We start from the raw sequence: 18,951 nt of genomic DNA on the forward strand, positions 1-18,951 counted from the left end.
TGAAAGCACCAAAATGTTTGAGTAAAATTCCGCACGGGGAATATTCGCGAGTTGATTCCTCGATCTTTGATATTCCTTCTCTCTCTCCCTCAATCCCTGTGAAATAAATATGAGTAAATAGACCACACCCAATGGGTGTTAGCTAAAGGCTCTTCGATGCCTAAGTTAGTTCAATTGGTTTTTGATAAAGATACCACAATAGCTAAAATGGATGGAGTTTTCTCTCACAAGGAGAGCCGGGTGTGTGGTGCTGCTTAGCCATGTGAGGAGAGAGAGTGAGAAGGGCAGCAAGAGAGAGAGTGAGAGTGAGTGAGGAATTTATGTAGGGTTTTTTGGGTGAGAAAAAGTTACCTTGAATGTCTTGTGTAATCATGTATTTATAGTCTCCTTGTATGCTAGGGTTTGAAGAATAATTCTTACTTGGTTATGATTATTCTTACCCATAAATAGGATATTAGAATTAATCTAAGAGATTTGATGGAAATCTCATCCCTAATTTGGGGAGATATTTTCATCTTAAATCAAAGATAATTTTCCTAATTAAATATGATTTAATTAGAGTAATCAGTTGACCTAAGGAATATTCATTTTCTATGTGTCACCCATCTATTGGCTACCGAAATATGTATTCCCACAATAAGTACGCTAGTACGCCCAATTTGTACCTTAGATGCAAAGAAGGGAAGTTCAGTCACCTACAACATGATGCACCTTGTTAGATATTTATATATCCACTTCACAAGATGGTATATAAAATATTGCTCCTTATAATTTTCCTTTATTTAGAGTAACCCATCACATGTTTCTTACGTCATGAGGCATATGTACATATGATTATTGCCACTCTTTGAAGTAGGCTTGAAGGTAAATCATGTGAAAATAGATAATATCGAGGCAAACTGATATATTATTGCACGCCTTTTAGCTTCACCTTGTTTGTTTCTAGGAAAAGAAAAAACAAAAGAATATTATTGCATGTGAGATTGTGGTTCATGTTCCCTTGTGGGTCTTACTCACTTGTGTTATCTGTATTTAGAGTGCTTTTTAGTGGGAAAAGGTTTCGTGAGCAATTCAGTTACATGGTCTCAGCTACTTCTGCAAGGGCGCACACTAGAAACAGAGCCACACCCTTCCAATTTTCCTTAGGTCGGATTTTGATTTCTTCCATGCTTTTTCAGATTTATTTATTTCTTTTTGTTAACATCTGATTTTCTCCCAAATTCACTTTCTAGGTGGGTTGAGCAAGAAGGTCTCAGCTTCCTGAGCCAGGGCTCACTCACACCACAAGGAACACAGCCAGACCCACTTCTTTTCAACTTTTTTCAGGTGGGTTTATTGATTTCTTTCTATTTTTCTTTTCAATTCATGCTAGTTGTGCTGCTCTGCTATAGTTTTCTGAAATTCTGATTTGTATGCAATTGCCATCTTTTATGTTCAGAGATACGAACGCTTATTTTTAGCTTTACTGATATAAATACTTTGATTTGGGTACATTGAATGAAATTACGTGTAAGTTCAAAATAGGGTAAATTATCATCTGATTTGAGGGATTGAATCTGAGCAGATTCTGATTTGAGGGATTGAATCTGAACAGAATCAACTGATCAACTTACCTAATCTTGAAAGGATATATCATGTTGCACCACTTACCAAAAACGAATATTATCAGTTGATTCTTGTCTATATATATTCTATGACTGTGTTACTGACATGATATGTTCTATGTTACTATTTTCTCCCAGAAATGATTGTACCAGTAGCAATAGCTTTGACAGTGGGTCTTCTAGGGTGGGCTTATCAAGCACTAAAGCCTCCCCCTCCGAAAATATGCGGATCGCCTGGTGGTCCTCCTGTTACTTCACCAAGAGTAAAGCTCAGTGATGGTAGGCATTTGGCCTACAGGGAGTTTGGAGTTCCAAAAGAAGAGGCAAAACACAAGATCATTGTCGTTCATGGCTTTGATAGTTCCAGAGATTTGAGTTTACCTATTGCTCAAGTATTTTTTTCAACTCTTCTTTTAAATCCTGCATGCCTTGTCATAACTTTTTCCAGCATTGGGAGGGATATGCTGCAACACTGAGTTGATATGCTGGTCATGAATTCCTTCTATACGCTTTTGATTGATCATGCGTAATTAATTGATAATTGATAGTACCAGACATGAATGCTAATATGCAACTTCTCTCTGATCTTTCTATTATCCCAATTTGGGAGATGTTTCATATCTAAATGTTTGCATTCTAGTGTACATTGCACCATTAGTGTATCTCTCTCTCTCATCTCATCCCCTCTTTGATAAAAGTAGAATGCCTTGTATTCGCTTTCGATTGTCAGGAACTTGTAGAGGAGTATAGAATATATTTCCTGTTCTTCGACAGAGCAGGCTATGGAGAGAGTGATCCATATCCATCGCGTTCTGTCAAGAGCGAAGCATTCGATATTCAAGAGCTCGCGGACAAGTTGCAGATTGGGTCTAAGTTTTATGTAATCGGAATCTCAATGGGAGCTTACCCTATTTGGGGTTGCTTGAAATACATACCACACAGGCATGACAACTACCCGCCTACCAGTTTTTCCTATTTTCTCCTTTCAATAAAGTTTTTGCTGAACCTTTATTGTTTATATTCAGAAAGCTTGCATCTTATGTTATCGATGCATCATTTGCAGATTGTGTGGAGCTTCCCTGGTAGTTCCTTTTGTGCACTACTGGTGGCCTTGTGTTCCTGCTAATATATCAAGAGAGAGCCTCAGCACTCTCCCCGTATCAGATCAATGGGCGTTCCGAGTTGCACATTACGCCCCTTGGTTATTCCATTGGTGGATGACTCAGAAATTTTTCCCTTCACTAAGTGTCTTGTGTGGAAATACCTCAGTTTTCAGCCGTACAGATTTAGAGATGCTGAAGAAACTCTCAGAAGCACCAAGTGTTGGTCAGGTGTACTCAAATTTTCTCATTATCTCCCCCACAGTACCAAATCGGCCGTTTTCTTTTCGCTTCTTGCAATTACATTTGGAGGTTTTGGAATCTTTTAATGTCAACTTTTGTTGTTTTAGGACTGTTTAAGCTTAAGTGGAATGTGAGTCAACAATTGCTTTATATACCAACACATCATACCTCACATACTTACATTTCTAGATCTGAATTCATAGCTTATGAGGTTAAATTACCTGTGGGAGGATGGTCTGTTTTGGGTACTTTGTTTTGGTAGTGGATCAAATAATATGAACAACAAATATTCTGCTGCAGGATTTACTAGTTTGACTCAATTTTGAAAACATGTTTTCTGTTAATTTTATAGTTTTGAAACTATAATTCAAAGGAGGCATGGGATGCGCTAATCCTTACATAACCATCGGTGTCGTTTGCGTATGTTTATAAATTCAGGAGAAGAAAACACAGCAAGGAGTCCACGAATCTCTGTACCGAGACATACTGGCTGGCTATGCAAAGTGGGAATTCGACCCATCGGACCTGAAAAATCCATTCCCTGACAATGAGGGCGCAGTTCACATTTGGCGAGGCTGTGAAGACAAGATCATTCCTTATAAACTAAACCGCTATATTGCAGAGAAGCTTCCCTGGGTTCATTATCATGAAGTTCCTGGTTATGGCCATTTGCTTTTTCTTGAGAGTCATCTATGTGAAGCTATTTTTAAAGCACTTGTGCTTGGAGAATAAGCTCCCATGTTGATAGCAGGCCTAATATCTATAGGTACGTTGTTGAGTAAGCTGTTGGATGTTTCTGGAGCAACTATTTCTTGAATGCTGCAATGTGCTTCATGTATATGTAGAAAAGTTCTTCTGTGTGAAGTCATGGTTACATCGCAAAATAATAAAAAATTTATCAGCTTACTACTACTGTGCTATTGACAAAACTTTAAGTATGGATTGGGCTTTATGCCTGGTTGTGGGCTCTGATTGGCTTTGTTGTCAGCCTTCAGCCTCTTTGTGTCTTTGTTGGGCTCATTGTTTTGAGTTTACGTTTGTATAAATGCCATTTGTATTTTCCCTCTAACCCAAAAAAATAAAGAAAAAGAAACCCACCCAAAAGTTATTTTCTTTGGCCCAAGAGAGGCACTTTCTGATGTGACTTTTTTTGGTATATTTTTGGTATGTTTTATCTGATTTCTTGTGTGACTTAAAAGTATTTTTAATCTTCAAAGCAAGTCCAAGATTTCCTTTCTTATATTCAACAATGCAAGATAATTTCAAGATATAATATTAATTTTTGGATCAATAATGCTAGCCACTAATGTCAGGTGGCTAGTTTTGATTTTTTTTTTTCCTCCAAATATACTCTATATGAGTTTTTGTATAATATATCGTGCTAAAATGAATTTTTGAATTAATTTCTCAATTTCTTTCCTTTTTCTTGCAGGATATGTTGTATTGAGCTGCCATGGATTCCAAATTTAGGGGAAGAAGAGGATAATGGTAGAAATGATAATTTTTGTTTTTTAATATTGACTTGCTATTCTTCATTAAGTTTTTTTTTTTCCTAATACAAGTACAAATCTAACTATTCTAAATTAATCTAATTTATGGGGTAGGAGATTTGAATTTGGATGCAATGGGGTGAACTCACTGTCTTGATCAACTAGCCTAACTCACATTTGCATGTATAAATTATTTTTAATTTTTAATAACTATGGCTAACTTATTAGAAGGACAAGTGAGAGTGACAACTTTGTAATGGAATGGTGATGCTGCACTTATGATTAAGCTGGTGAGAAAATATATTTTTAAATTTAAGAAATAAATTTTATAAACCAAAATATTTTATTGAGTGTGAGAGTGTTGTAAATAGGTTATGTCAAAGGGAGGCACCGGAGTCCCGCAAAAAACTACAAATGCAAGAATATTCTGACGACGGGGTACAAACCAAGAATCGTGATGCTCTCATTCGTATCAATATTTTAATTTATCAATCATTTGTTTACAATATTTCTTTTCTTATTTATTTATTATTATTATTATTATTATATATATATTTTTTGTAAAGCTTTTATTTTCTTATTTTCCTGCAAGCTTTAACCAGCTAACGTGTGCTGTTGGGCAGTGACTATTATTACATCAGTAGGTGCGCTGGCACATGGACATGACATGAGCACCAAATTGTAGCGGGCAATCCGCTTCAATCTCACAATCAACCAGCTATGCCAAGAAATTTACTTATCACTTTTAAAGAGTACAAATGATTCATTTTGTTAAAGTCAACGATCTAATTCTTCTCAATTCTAGTGACTCCTATTTCTTAAATGACTTCAAGAGTTGATTTCGATAATATATTAGAGAACAAATTTTGGTTGAATGTATAATACTTGTTAATATCATAGTAGGATTGAATGTGACTATCACATTATCACGTGGTGTTATTAATTTACTCATATTGTAACACGTTTATGTATTTATTAATACCATACTCTAGGTCGATTACATTGAATATTGTCGTCCGCCCATATTTGTGGATTAGTAACACACATGATGACAATGTGACCGCAACACTCAAAAACTTCTTTTAGAGTAGAGCCAAAATTTAAAATGACTCATCTTTTGACCTCTACAGTGTTTATGCTGGGGTCATTAGAGTTGAAGTTGTGGGTCACCGAACTCACGACTGTTAGTTGCCGGATTTAGGGTGGTCCTTGGTGGTGGTAGCTAGGTTAAAGGATGTGATGTGGGAGAGAGGGGAAAATAAATAAAAACAGAGGATGAACATGAACCTAAGAGGGGACGAGGGAGGCGTAAAACAGGAGAAATTTAGAAGAATAGGTGTAGAGTGAGGGGGGAAATGAGAGAAATTTAGAAGCAAGGGGTAGGATATGCTACAGATGGCGTTATTTATGGGCCTGCTTTCGTGACGCCTCTCAAGTCTTATAACCAGGAGAAGGACAATCGTAGCAAGATACCCCCATCAGCGGAACATTCAAAAGTATATCCAGGTGTGTCAATTTATTCAAGTAACAAATGGTACATGCCTCAGCATCAAACAGTCAAAAAACCTTCTCTGCTGCCACTGTACTGATAAATTGTGAAAACCCAACAAGCATCTGCAAGTCAAACACAAAGAAAAAGAAAAACTTATGCATTTGAAATCCCATCAGGCCAAGAGAGAATCCCAAATAACATCACGCCAGGTGAGTTTTCAAATTTTTTTTTTCCTTCCATTTCTCTTTCCCATTCAATTTTTAGGTCCTTGAAAGTTGAAATGAATGAATTAGATCTACCCTTTTCTTTTGTTGTTTTGTTTTCTCAGGGATGGTTTCAAACACTGCAGAGACTGCTGCTGTTTCTGAAGATCTTCCTCCAGCTTCACCAAGAATCAGGCTTGCTGATGGAAGGTATCTGGCTTATAGAGAAAGTGGGGTCCCCAAGAACAAAGCAAACTACAAGATCATCATTGTTCATGGCTTTGGAAGCTCCAAGGACATGAGTTTCCTGGCACCCCAAGTATCTCTCTTTTCCCAACCATCATCTTATTTTGCTCTGAAGCTTTAGCATATTACGTTGTATTCAAATCCAAGTTCAACATAGATAATAATTTTAAGGGAAATGAGGGATGTTTTTGAGAAATGATGTAAACTAGGAATCTGCAGTCATATGAGAACCTTGTAAAGGGAATATCTGAATTTTGAAAATCTGTTGTGAAACAGCTTTCTAAATTGAAACATTTATAAATCTGAAAGACCTGCAAAAGCAACTTTTAGCATACACTCAGAAATTTATGCTTGTAAAGTGGTTTTCTTTTGTTTGTTTAGGAGCTATATCAATTTCAAATTTACACTTGGTTTACAAGAAAAATCCTAATTCAAATTATATAACATGGCTAAAGAAGCAGTACTAAAGCATCAGTTCAGAGAAAAATGTCAAAATGAGGTGAACTCACAGTGCTTCAGTTTCCAGGAATTAATAGATGAGTTGGGGATATATTTTCTGCTATATGATCGTGCTGGATATGGAGAAAGTGATCCAAATCCAAAGCGTTCAGTCAAGAGTGAAGCCCTTGACATCGAAGAACTGGCTGATCAGTTAGAGTTAGGATTGAAATTTTATGTGATTGGAGTGTCAATGGGATCATATCCCACCTGGAGTTGCATCAAACATATACCACACAGGTAAAACACTCATAGATTCAAGGTTCATAACTTTCTACTTGATTCAAAACGAAGAGTTTTCGAACTTTTTATATCAAATTTGTTTGTGTAGGCTAGCAGGTGTGGCTTTGGTAGCTCCAGTTGTCAATTATAGGTGGCCTTCTCTTCCTGACCATCTGATAAAGGATGATTACAGGAGAAAACTTATCAAATGGGGACTCTTCTTTGCAGAATTTGCCCCTGGACTACTGCGGTGGTGGGTGACTCAGAAATGGCTCCCTTCAACTTCTGTCCTGGAAAGAAATCCGGTATTCTTCAACAGCAGAGACATAGAAGTCCTCAAAACAATTCCAGGCTTCCCAATGCTTTCTCAGGTAACCATATCTTCTATCTCCATATCTGTTCGTGGTATGGTGGTTGATACTGTAATAGAAACTAAGACACCAAGTGGGAAATTTCACACAATGTTGTATGATAGTAAGAAGCTGCTTTCTATAAATAACATTTTCATATATTAACTTCTGTCTCATGATTTAACAATGTTTATGTTTGCACCTAAAGGAAAAATTACAAGAACAAGGGGTTTTTGATACTCTGCATCATGACTTCAAATTGGCTTTTAGCCGTTGGGATTTCGACCCCATGGATCTCAGCAATCCGTTCCCCCAAAACCAGAGCTCTGTTCATATTTGGCAAGGTTATGAAGATAAGGTTGTGCCATTTCAACTTCAAAGATATATTTCATTTAAGCTACCGTGGATTCAGTATCATGAAGTTCCTGACGGTGGGCATTTAATTGTGCATTATGCTGGTTTGTGTGACGCCATTCTGAGGACACTTTTGCTTGGAGAAGAACATCTTCATTACAAACCTACTATAGCCAAAATTGTTTCATAAGTGTGTTAACTATTCTTCAACTGTTGATTGTAGATGATTGATTCTTTCAGACAATTACAAGCAGGCGCATTAGCTTTGTCATTTGAAACTTTGAATATAAGACAGTTCTTTCTTTGTACGCTGCAACATTGGGTAACAAAGAGACTTCTCTGAAACTTTATGACAGTTCTTTCCTTCAAGTCACGTTCCACAAAGAACCAAAATGTACTTGAAGATAAAAACAATTTCCAAAAAGAAAACTCAGCAACTTCTACAAAGTTGACTTTTAATCTCTGTACAGTGACCTCTTTCTCAAATAGGCAAACTAGATCAAAACACTTGATGCATGAAAACAGAGACCAGAAGTACATTACATTATGAAGCACTTATCTAGTCTTACAACAGTACAATTCTAAAACTGGAGCTCACAAATTTGACTTAAAATCTCTGTACAGTGACCTCATTCTAGAACTGTCAAACTTAACCGAAACTCAAGATATCGTCACTCTCTATAAGGTACTTCATGATAGGAAAAATTGTGTTACCCTGGTGACTGCCATGGCCCCCTTCAAAATTGTCTTTCCTCATCAGCAGAGTTTGACTTCTTTGTTTTCAAGTATCTTTTTCACCCAAGACAACCTTGATAATGAAACTCAAAACATGGTCCATAGGACACCAATGTATAACCTGTCATATAAGATCTAACTAACTGTAAGAAAACAGACAGTAAACAAACATTGAAACAAGAACAAAATAATTGGCTTTTAAACATAATGAGCAAGTAGATGCTATATACCATTATCAAACTGTTCTACTTCCGTAAAATCGCACATTTTGTGATTAAGCACAAAAGCAACATATGTTTAATAAAACAAAAATACGAGAGCTTTTCTCAATCCCTCATAAAAATGCAACCACACAGCATGCTTTTATAGGTTGATGATCGTTGTCTCTCTATACCAGAGAACGACATTCAATCCTTAACTTTCACTACCAGGAATTTAAAGGCTTTATTGTAGGAATCATGGCTTCTATTTTGAAATTTATGTAAAATATAAGAGAAGAGAAAATACAAAGAATAAGTTGAACTCAGAGGTCTGAAAACTCCAGACTTGGTTCTCACAGATATTTCTGATTGATAAAACTTGTTAAGAGGTTTTCCTCTCTTAGATGCATATATAGGAGATGTGTTCACAATTGGCACACACTCCAATTCTCACAAACTAAAGTAAAAGCTGATAATATCTATAAGCAATTACTTCTAAGTAGCTAAACCAGATAAAAAGCAACTTGGCTTCTTAAAGGCCTTACAAACTGAACACATAAAAAAAAAAAAAATAAATAAAATAAAATAAAATAAAAAACAGTTTCTAACAAAACACGCTCGAGCACAATTTCACCGACAGAAACCAGAGCTGATTTTATCCGAAAGCACAACAAGGATATTAATCAATAATTTAACATTCTAGCGGGTTGGCTTCCTGGAACATTGCAGTCAGTTATTTTGTTTTTTCAAGCCAAAATAACTTCAAGTTTAAAGAAATGCTCAAGGGTTGTAATGTACATGTGGTTTCGAAGGGGAGAATTGGGTAAATGAGAACAATGAATTCGGGACTCTTCTGTTTTTCAGAACATTTAAGCAATTAAAATAGGAATAAAGAAGACAGAAAAACGAGCTTAAGAATTACATCCACTAAGGATTGGTGAGCTGATGAACAACGTAGGGTGCGATAATTGCAGGAACGGAAATTTTTAATTGGAGAATTGCAGGAACCGAAGTTGTAACATGATACTACTCCCAATTGTATATGAAATGAGAGAATAACTATCTTTACATACAATTGAAATATCATTCTCCATTGTACATATCATAGCTTGTAGCAGTGTGGCTTCGTGCAGCAAATGAACACAGTTATTTTGAGGCAGAGAAGAAGTTGACAGAATAGATTTGAAATTTTCAAGGGTACACGTTGTGCTTTCTACCAGTATATTTGAGGTACCTGAACTGCTTGTTGAGGTTCATGTGTGCTGAGGAGAGGCATGAACAATCAATTTCTCAAGTACAAATCATTGTGATGTTGAAAGGCTCTCACCTTGACCATGATAAATAAATCACAGAGAAGTTTGTGAAAACCATTGTGATTAAGCAGACTTAGTATCCAACTCAGCAACGAAACAGCGGAAATCAAGATTGATGATAGCTCAACTATACGTGTTGGCCAAGTAAGAGAAGATAGTTGAATCTTTATGTGTTAAACTTGCATGTTTCCAGCAAGACAAATAATCAAGCAGCATAGATTTAAGAATTGCACCATATTCATGTGCTTTACTTACTTCTCAATTTATGGGATGATGGTAATTGTACAAGTCCTGGCCATCAAATTGCTGCAATCCTTTTCGTCTTTCTGCACGAGCTTCTGGAACTTGTTCTCTGGTTTCCTCGTTCCCAGACCGGTATGTCAGTTGAAACTCCGTCATTCTTCATATTAACAACAATAACAAATCATTGCAACCATAATAACAATTCATGCTGAATTTTGCAGCTAATCCCAGTGTGGTGGAGGTGGTACTACTGGGGGTCTCCAATTGCTTGGACAATCTATGGCATCTTTGCATCTCCATTTGGAGACCTTAAGACTGTAATTGATACTCCTAAAGGACCTCAGAGAGTGGATCTATTCCTTAAGCATAATTTAGGTTATGAACATGACTTTGTAATCCCTGTGTTCTTCGCTCATATTTGTTTGGACAACTTTTCCCTGTTACTTTGTATAATCAATTTCATTCTTGGATATCTAATAAAAAGCCTTGTCATTTGCTCTTTTTAACCAAAACTGAGAAAAGATGTCTTAATATGAAAATAATGGTTATGCTCTTCATTGTCATTTAAGGTGAGAAAGTAGATTGAATAAAAGGGTCTACACCAAAAGCTCTTCACTTGAGCTGTACAAATAAAAACACATAATAGAGATAAACAAACAGTACTTGCATTCTATTAAATCCCAAAAATATTCCAGAATATACATCAGATTTTGTATTTAGGTACAGGGAAACAACAAATTTACAGATCAAGACTAGACATTAAGATCTAGGATTGGACATTTAAACTCAGAATGAGGCTGCTGTTGTGGGTCTTGTGGCAACATGTCGATCAAGTCATTGACACAAAATTGCACATCATCTTGCATCATATCAAAATCATAATCACTCAACAGCAACTTGATATCATCATCAGCGGCATCCATACTTGGCATAGCAGCAACAACATCATGCCCATCAATTTTCAAACCCTCCATATAATTACTACTTTGAGGTTGCAGATCATTATGAGCATCACCCAACACCAAACTGAGATAATCATTAGTATCCACGGAATAATGATCGAATTCGAAACCATTATACGGTACTCTGACATCATGAATTGATGAAAGATAATCTTTTTCTTGCTGAAATTGACCAATTAAATTAGGTTTGGCTTTGGGTGTGGGTATGATGAGATCAACAGGATCAAGATTCAAATCAAGAGATGATTTTTGTTGTTGTTGATATGCTGCATCCGGTTCCACACTACTCTCCGTGATATTCTTGTACAGTTCCATGAAAGTGGAGTTACCATCATCCCTCATCTTCCTCATCACAGCAACAATCCTCTCGTTCAAAGCGTCTAACTTGGACTCCAAGCAGTTATCTTGAAAACCCAAATCCCCAATTTCTCGATCCTCAACAATTTCCGCTGAGAACGAACCCTTTTCGACTTGATCTTTCAAACCCCTCCTCAGATTCTTGTACTTGAGCACAACTGATTTCAAATCTTGTTGGTTTTCTGGCCACGAGTCAATCTTGCCGTCAGCCCCAACAGCGGTCATGTAAACGGCGATATCACAAAGTTTCGAGAGCGAGCTCGCCTTCTCGTTCCGAGTAGAGCTTCTCTTGGCCATGGCAGTTTTATGAGGCTTCATAGCATTAGACACCCTCTTCGTCTTCGTGGACACTGAAATCTTAGGGTTTGATTTAGGAAGAGCCATTAATGAATCAATTGCAAGCAGAAATTAATTGATAAAGACTCATAAAAACTAGACGAAATAAAACGACACTGGAAAAAGTAGCAAATCAAGCGATGGTGATGAGATGAACAGAGCTAGCAAAGAGGGGTGGGTAGGGCGGTATTTATTGAGAACCTGAGAATGAGGGTATAATCGGTATTACAAGGAAAGTAGCTGTTACGCGTCAAGTAGTAACATCACATAAGTGCAAGCTGTCGTTTAAATGCAAACCCCGTAAATACAGTATTTTATGGGTTTTTTTTTTTTTTTTTGCAGAGTCTTTTCTTGGCCTTTTTACAATTGAATTAATTAATTAATTTGTTTGTAGTTTTCTTTTTGCTGAACAATTTGTTTGTCATTTGATGTAGTTCAAATCCCAAAAATTATTTATTTTTAAAATAATGAAATTGCATTTGTAGTTCAATTCAAGTGATTAGAAGTAGTTATTTTTGTAGAGTGATGTTAACGAATTCTAAAATTAACTGAGTACACCTTACTACTAAATTATTTATTAAATTACTAATTTATCCTAATATAAAATAACATATTAAATTGTAAACAAATGTAATTTTAATAAGTACACCCTATTAACACAGGTCATCTGCTTGACTTTTCTTTTGTATATGAAGTCATGATTGGAATCCCCCTCTTTAATATTGTTACTTCATTTTTTTTTTTATAGTAAATACCACGAAGTGTCGTCACACCCACAAGAAATGAGGGTGTAGTGTGGGAGAGAGAATGTGGGCAGAGTGAGCAGTGACTATTTTCCCTGACTTAGGCGTGATTTATTTTTTTATTTTTGTCATGTAGCAAATTTTAATAAAACATCCTCATTATATTATATTGTGAGGTTCTAACATTTTTTTTGTAGACGCACTTCACGTGGCTTAAAGATTTCTCACGTTTGCAATTGTATTTGTTGAGAAACTAACAATTGATATTTTTCTTTCAGTCATATTTTTTAAGGAGATTTTTCAAATAGCAGGAGTGTTGAATTTGTTCCCACTCGGACTTGCCCTGTTGAAGTCCCTCCAACTTTATCATCCTCCTTTTGCTTTCAATTCTTGTATCAAAAGAATCCCCGACCTGAGGGGAAAAAAAAGAAAAGAAAAAACAATCAAAGCATATAAAAACAAATCAAATATCTATGAAAGCCAACTTGTTTGCTCAAACAGCAGTTAGGGCCCGTCTAGTAACATTCAAGAATGTGTTTAGTAGCTTAATTACAAAATTATTTTAGAAGAAAAAAAACCAGTGAAAACGTGTCTGGTATAACTATTTAAGAATAATGAAAATGAAAATAAAAACTATATATATATGTAACTTCCTTTCATTTTAATTTTTCATTAAGATGTATTATGTAATTACTATGTTTTGACAAAAACTATGGGAGTTAATTTTCATAGTCGTGTTTTTATTATGAATTTTTATAGTCCTTTTGTTAATATCTCATTAATATTATACAATTTTAAAGTTTTAAAAAATCTAAAACTATGGCCTAACGCTACTCAGAGAATTTACACTAATGCTCTCTATTTTTTAGTTAAAATTTGGCTAAAAACATACAAAAGCTATTTTAGGAGCTCTCTATCAAATTATAACTCCAATCATACTTTCTAGTTCAGGGACTCATAAATGCTATAACTCTTTTTTAATTGGTCAATCTCTATAAATATATATAAATAATTAGCATTAATTAAGGGTTTAAAATACTCATAAAATAAAGCAACATTAAATTATAGGAGCCACTAGAAGTCATTTCTCTCTCCTCAGATTTAGGAGCTACTAGAGGTCTCCCTATTTTAGGAGATGGATAGGGAGCATGATTGAAGTTGTATTTTCTTCAAATCCTCCTTAAAATTTGTCTAAGAAAGTGGTTTAGGGAGTCCATTGTGGATGCTCTTAGTCTCCCCCACACCACAACCCACTCTCTTTTTCTCTCCCTCCTGATCTCACTCTCTAGTTTTATCTCCTTTATTCTCTCCTCGATATTGATATCCCTCTCCTTGTCTTTTATTCTCTCTCCCCCTCCCAACCTTGCTCTAGTTCCCTCTCACTTTTCCCGTTGTATTTTGTTTTATTTTTTAATTTTTCTATCTAAACCCTACACTTTTCTTTTTTCATTTCTATACTTAAATCATTAAGCTCTTAAGTTTTATTATTACGTAAAAAGACAAAAAATGTCATCCAACTTAATACTTAACCCTAGTACATCTACACACACCCCACCACTCTTCATATTAAGTTTTAGAAAAACACAAACTCCTCTACACCCTATTGCCAGATCACTCTTCTTTTTCATCCGACCTATTGGGTTTTGTAAACTTTTATAAAGTTTGAAACATGAAGTATCCTTTGCACCTAAGAAAAAAAGAACATGAAGTATCCTAAATTTTCTTTTAGCATGCCAATTTGTTTGATGATGGTAACTTACATATCAATTGAACTGTCAACATTTCTCTATCAAAACCTCCTAGTTCATTCTCAATTTTTTTATTCAAAAAAATAATAATAAAATAATGCTGCAACACATTTGACAACAATGTTTGTATCTCTTTAAGTAATGTGAGGTTGATGTGAACTTAAAGTGATGAGGGACAAGATAGCGGGGGGTGTGGGGTTATGACTTTTGTACTAAATTTTTTTTTTCTGCTAGATATTTAGGGGTGTTTTTTAGAAATTGTGAAAATTTGAATTAAAAATTAGGGTGAACAAAGAAAAGTGAGGGGTTCAAATAGAAAAACTCTTTTTTTTTTTTTTATTGTTGTTTTTTTTCTGTTTATTTCGTTCATTTTGCAAAACTACCCTTCCTTATTATCAAACATAATTTAACGACAGCTATTCTTTGTTTTTTTTTTTTTTTTTTAAATTTTATTTTATAGTGTTTCAAGGATGTTTCTGACCAATTATTTTTTGGCGAAGCCTGTGACCCCAACTGCTTTACGCCTCGCTTTTATGTTGGCTGCTATATAATGGAAAACTTAAGCACCTCCTTCTACTTAGGGGTTATCATTTTGTTGATCTTCCCCCTCCTCCTATTGTAAGCCTCTTGGCAAATGAATCTGTTAGGATGACCACTGCTAGGCTTGTCCCAGTGTAGTTTTCTTCTTGGTTTTCTCTTGGGCTTCGGCCCTCCTTGTAACCGAAAAAAAAGAAAAGAAAAGAAAACTTAAGCACCTCGGTGACATGATCAACGCTGCTGAGCATATCATTTTGGCAATTTTTTTTTTTCCCATAAGAAAATAAGCATGTGGCACAAAACGTGTCCAAAAAGTGAACTACAATGTGGGGGCCACACAAAGCCACGTTTAAAATTGACAACGGCAGCAGTTACAATGTCAAGAACCTACTCCTCTTCTGTTCTCCATAGGATGCTCTCTGCTCCACTTCCTTCTGCCCCCCTCCATTGAAGCAAATAATCAGCCTCACCTCAGGTATTTTTATATTTTGCATGTTCCTTTTCTCTTTCCCTTTTTTATTTCTCTCTTTTTAATTTTTTTTTTCACTTATTTCTGTCTCTCCAGATTTCACTGTGAAATCTGGTATTATTTGATCTTGTTTTCTGAGATGAACACCCCAATCGTTCTTTGCTCTTAGTTGTTGATCAGTATCTTTGTTTTTGTTTTTGTGAGATGGATTTGTCTTCTTCTTGTGATGTGATGTGCTGCATGCAATTGCAGAGCCTAGCTTTTACACATGTCTCTGCATTTTTCTGAGTTTTGACACAAGTCTTCAGCCTGCACAAAATTGTTCGTCGAGTACAGAGTTCATATTGTGTTGTTGTAGTGTTTCTTCTTTTTATCTTTGTTCTTATAAATAAAATAAAAAATAAAAAATAAAATTCTGAAGAGGCAACTTGCCAAAGGTAATGTTAGCTTGAACAGAAGAGAAAATGGACGAGTTTTCTGCTTCTCAAATCAAACTTGAGATCCCTATGTGAAATGAAATCTGATTTTTTTCCCCTTTTATTTATTTATTTGTTTTTCTTGGGATATTATTTTGATTAGTTGAAGTTGGAAATTAGTTATGATTGAAAACTCCTCTGCATGCAGAGACTCAACTGATTTCTCTGCTTTTTAGAGTGCAGGGGCTGATTATTGAGCATCTATTCTTTCAACAACATTCTCCATTTTATGCTAAAATGGTAGCTTCTGACGAATCTGGAAGCATCGGCTATGATAATGACAACTTCGAATTCGAATTCGAACCCCAACAGCCACTAGAACCGCAAGAAGAATCATCCCAAGACGACTCACATCATTCCATGGGCAATAATACTAAACAGAATTCAATATTCTCCCTTACTCTGGATGAAATTCAATGCAAGAGTGGGAGGAATTTCGGGTCCATGAACATGGATGAGTTCCTTGCCAACATTTGGAGTGTTGAAGAAGAAAATCAAACACAACAACAGCCCAGCCAATGTGACCAAGAGGCCAGTGCCAAAGACACAACTATCAACCCCAGTACTCTGTCCCGGCAGGGCTCGTTCTCCATCCCTACCCCGCTTTGCAAGAAAACAGTGGACGAGGTCTGGTCGGAAATCGACAGAAGTCGACCACAACACCACGACCCTGACAACAACATTAGCAATTCTGTACCCCCGCAGCGCCAGCAAACAATCGGAGAAATTACTCTAGAAGATTTCCTCGTAAAAGCCGGGGTTGTTCAAGAATCTCTCTCCGAGTCCAAGCCTCCTCTGAAGAGGATGGAAAGTACCCTAATTCAACAGCAATGTGGTGACACTAATACGGGAAATGAGATCAGCACATGTTTGGATGCAAGTTTTGGAATTGGGAGACAGTTGTTTGGTGCAGGATTTTTTAATCTCCAAAATGATGTGCCAAGCAATTTGTCCGGGAATGGATATGCAATTGGTGCTACATACCCAATGTTGGGTAATGTGATTGTGGGAGAACCATCTTGTGTTAGTGCAATTGAGAAATGCCATAGCTTGCCGGAATCGAGCAGTGGGGGTGGAGCAAAGAACAAGAAGAGGATAATAGATGGTCCACCGGAGGTAGTAGTCGAGCGGAGGCAACGCAGGATGATCAAGAATCGAGAGTCAGCAGCAAGGTCTCGTGCCAGGAAACAGGTCATTTTTATATCAATACAATTTACAAATAATTTGCAAGTAATATCATAAAGAAAACATAGAAAGGGAAATGTTTATAATCAAATTATTCTACTGCTTATAGGCATACACTGTGGAACTGGAAGCTGAGCTGAATCAACTTAAAGAGGAGAACACAAAGCTGAAGCAAAGTGTGGTACTACTACACGAGAAAATTTATTTCTTGCTTTAAAGACAATTGTCCAAGTGCACTAATGAAACAGTTTTCACCTTTTGGAACAGGCCGAATCTGAACAGAAAAGGAAGCAAGAGGTAACTAATATAAGAGGCTACTTACGATTTTGGTCCCCGTAGTTTCGCCAAAGTTTCACTTTGGTACGTATATGTAGTATATGCAGTTTCAATTTTCACCGTGATAGACTCATAGTTTACCAATTGTTGCAATTCAAGGACGGTAACTTAATTTTGTCAAATTTCCAACGAAACATATGTGAGGTGTTTTACAACTCTAAAAAAACTCAAACTCTCACATATGGCACTCACCTGCCAAGTCCGTCAAAAATATGAACGAAATTATTATGCTACTCTTCTTGAATTGCAACAAGTAGTATACTACAAGTTTAAAATCGCAAAAATTGAAACAACAAGTACAAAGTGGAACTTTGTCTATCGACCGAAATCAGAGTTTATCCCTAATAAAAATATAAAATGTTCTGCCTCCTTATGATTTAATCAACATGTCATTACCTTGTGTCATTTACATATGGCATGGCAGCTATTGGGAAAGAAACAATCTACAAGAGCACAAAAATTGGCAGGAAAGTTGAGGACAATGAGAAGGGCAGTAAGCTTGGCATGGTGAACGAAATTCAACGTGACAGAAAGGACAAACAATGCATGCAATGTGAGGGGCATACTTGTGTGTGTATGTAAATATCCCATGTCTTGACATCGGAAATGCAAATTGTATTTGTATTGTGTAGCAATAAGTAAATCTAGAAATAAGCGGATGATGATGTAACAATAAAATGAAGCGGATAACCTATTGTGGTTGCTGCGTTTCCGCATTTGTATTTGTTCTTGTACTGGTTTTTACGGTTAATGACTTTTGTGCCTAATTTATAAATGCAATCGATCACTTATTTATAAAAAAATAATAATAATAATAAATAATAAAAAAATGAGTTCAAGTTTGTATTTGTTAGAATCAAAGCTTTTTTTTAAAACCAAAAATCAATGGCGATAATGGCTGGACAAGCTCAAAATCACTTTTCAAAAATCAAGGATAAATGCTCTTATTCGCTGGAGTTATCATCACTATCATCTTTCTCTTACTCTATCTTGATCAATATAAGGAAAGAAAAGGTCTAATAATTTACATTGTTTATTGTATGTCTGGTTTCTCTTTTCAATAGATCTTCTACTAATATTTTTTGTGGCATCATTTTAGGGTTAATATAATTTTTTGTGTGGATAAATTTAAGGTTAATATTTAAGGCTTAATACTTATGGTATGGTGTTTTTCTCCTATGGCGTTATGACATTTGGTTTGAGGATTAAACTTTCCATGTTTAATCCCATGAGTGAGAATGAGGACTGAAAATGTCATTTTCTCTATTCCCATTTGTTTATTATTAAAAGTCATTAATATGAATAGTTTTGTAAGGGCCAAAAGTGGTATTTTAAAATAATAACATGGGTAAGTTAGTAAAAAAAAAAAATTGCTTTAAATGCTTTCCCAAGTGAGGCGGAAAAGTTTCCCAAGGTGAGCCAAGGTAATGAAATTCCCCTTACATGGGATGGGAAGTCCATATCAATAAATTCTCCTAAACCTTGAACCAAATGAGGATAAGTTTGTTG

General features: G+C 35.8%; 4 protein-coding genes across 5 annotated transcripts; 3 read left to right on the forward strand and 1 right to left on the reverse strand.

The window, feature by feature from the left end:
* Positions 1-992: 992 nt before the first annotated feature.
* On the forward strand, positions 993-4,572 carry LOC103327901 (uncharacterized). 2 transcript variants are annotated; one of them, XM_008230278.3, is made up of 7 exons: positions 993-1,146; positions 1,233-1,326; positions 1,743-1,996; positions 2,335-2,546; positions 2,668-2,935; positions 3,386-3,713; positions 4,380-4,572. In XM_008230278.3, exons 3-6 carry the CDS (start codon positions 1,745-1,747, stop codon positions 3,677-3,679), a joined length of 1,026 nt encoding a protein of 341 aa, XP_008228500.1. In that variant the 5' UTR covers positions 993-1,146; positions 1,233-1,326; positions 1,743-1,744; the 3' UTR covers positions 3,680-3,713; positions 4,380-4,572. The 2 variants fall into 2 exon arrangements, with proteins under 2 accessions (XP_008228500.1, XP_088909852.1); XM_089053726.1 differs by lacking the exon at positions 4,380-4,572 and having other exon boundaries at positions 3,386-3,859.
* Positions 4,573-5,598: 1,026 nt separating this feature from the next.
* Positions 5,599-8,118, forward strand: LOC103327914 (uncharacterized). The gene is made up of 5 exons (XM_008230290.3): positions 5,599-6,138; positions 6,258-6,451; positions 6,905-7,116; positions 7,208-7,469; positions 7,657-8,118. Exons 2-5 carry the CDS (start codon positions 6,260-6,262, stop codon positions 7,990-7,992), a joined length of 1,002 nt encoding a protein of 333 aa, XP_008228512.1. The 5' UTR covers positions 5,599-6,138; positions 6,258-6,259; the 3' UTR covers positions 7,993-8,118.
* A 2,824-nt stretch (positions 8,119-10,942) lies between these two features.
* On the reverse strand, positions 10,943-12,105 carry LOC148921586 (uncharacterized). The gene has a single exon (XM_089044191.1). The coding sequence runs from the start codon at positions 11,994-11,996 to the stop codon at positions 11,046-11,048; it is 951 nt and encodes a 316-aa protein (XP_088900317.1). The 5' UTR covers positions 11,997-12,105; the 3' UTR covers positions 10,943-11,045.
* Positions 12,106-15,399: 3,294 nt separating this feature from the next.
* On the forward strand, positions 15,400-18,208 carry LOC103327933 (ABSCISIC ACID-INSENSITIVE 5-like protein 1). Its single transcript, XM_008230311.3, has 5 exons — positions 15,400-15,451; positions 16,098-17,112; positions 17,216-17,287; positions 17,374-17,403; positions 17,867-18,208. The coding sequence occupies exons 2-5, from the start codon at positions 16,159-16,161 to the stop codon at positions 17,951-17,953; spliced, it is 1,143 nt and encodes a 380-aa protein (XP_008228533.2). The 5' UTR covers positions 15,400-15,451; positions 16,098-16,158; the 3' UTR covers positions 17,954-18,208.
* The last annotated feature ends 743 nt before the right edge of the window (positions 18,209-18,951 follow it).

Source organism: Prunus mume, linkage group LG1 (genome assembly GCF_029339155.1).
Source record: "Prunus mume cultivar Tortuosa linkage group LG1, ASM2933915v1, whole genome shotgun sequence".
Taxonomy (NCBI): Eukaryota; Viridiplantae; Streptophyta; class Magnoliopsida; order Rosales; family Rosaceae; genus Prunus; species Prunus mume.

What these genes read in the sequence shown, in the direction of transcription:
- LOC103327914 (XM_008230290.3), top strand. Translation starts at nt 6,260, where the DNA reads ATGGTTTCAAACACTGCAGAGACTGCTGCTGTTTCTGAAGATCTTCCT. An exon ending in TGAGTTTCCTGGCACCCCAA is followed by an intron (nt 6,452 to 6,904) that starts GTATCTCTCTTT and finishes TTCAGTTTCCAG; the next exon opens with GAATTAATAGATGAGTTGGG. An exon ending in GCTTCCCAATGCTTTCTCAG is followed by an intron (nt 7,470 to 7,656) that starts GTAACCATATCT and finishes TTGCACCTAAAG; the next exon opens with GAAAAATTACAAGAACAAGG.
- LOC148921586 (XM_089044191.1), bottom strand. Translation starts at nt 11,996, where the DNA reads ATGGCTCTTCCTAAATCAAACCCTAAGATTTCAGTGTCCACGAAGACG.
- LOC103327933 (XM_008230311.3), top strand. Translation starts at nt 16,159, where the DNA reads ATGGTAGCTTCTGACGAATCTGGAAGCATCGGCTATGATAATGACAAC. An exon ending in CAAAGCTGAAGCAAAGTGTG is followed by an intron (nt 17,288 to 17,373) that starts GTACTACTACAC and finishes CTTTTGGAACAG; the next exon opens with GCCGAATCTGAACAGAAAAG. An exon ending in AACAGAAAAGGAAGCAAGAG is followed by an intron (nt 17,404 to 17,866) that starts GTAACTAATATA and finishes ATGGCATGGCAG; the next exon opens with CTATTGGGAAAGAAACAATC.
- LOC103327901 (XM_008230278.3), top strand. Translation starts at nt 1,745, where the DNA reads ATGATTGTACCAGTAGCAATAGCTTTGACAGTGGGTCTTCTAGGGTGG. An exon ending in TGAGTTTACCTATTGCTCAA is followed by an intron (nt 1,997 to 2,334) that starts GTATTTTTTTCA and finishes TTCGATTGTCAG; the next exon opens with GAACTTGTAGAGGAGTATAG. An exon ending in TTGAAATACATACCACACAG is followed by an intron (nt 2,547 to 2,667) that starts GCATGACAACTA and finishes CATCATTTGCAG; the next exon opens with ATTGTGTGGAGCTTCCCTGG.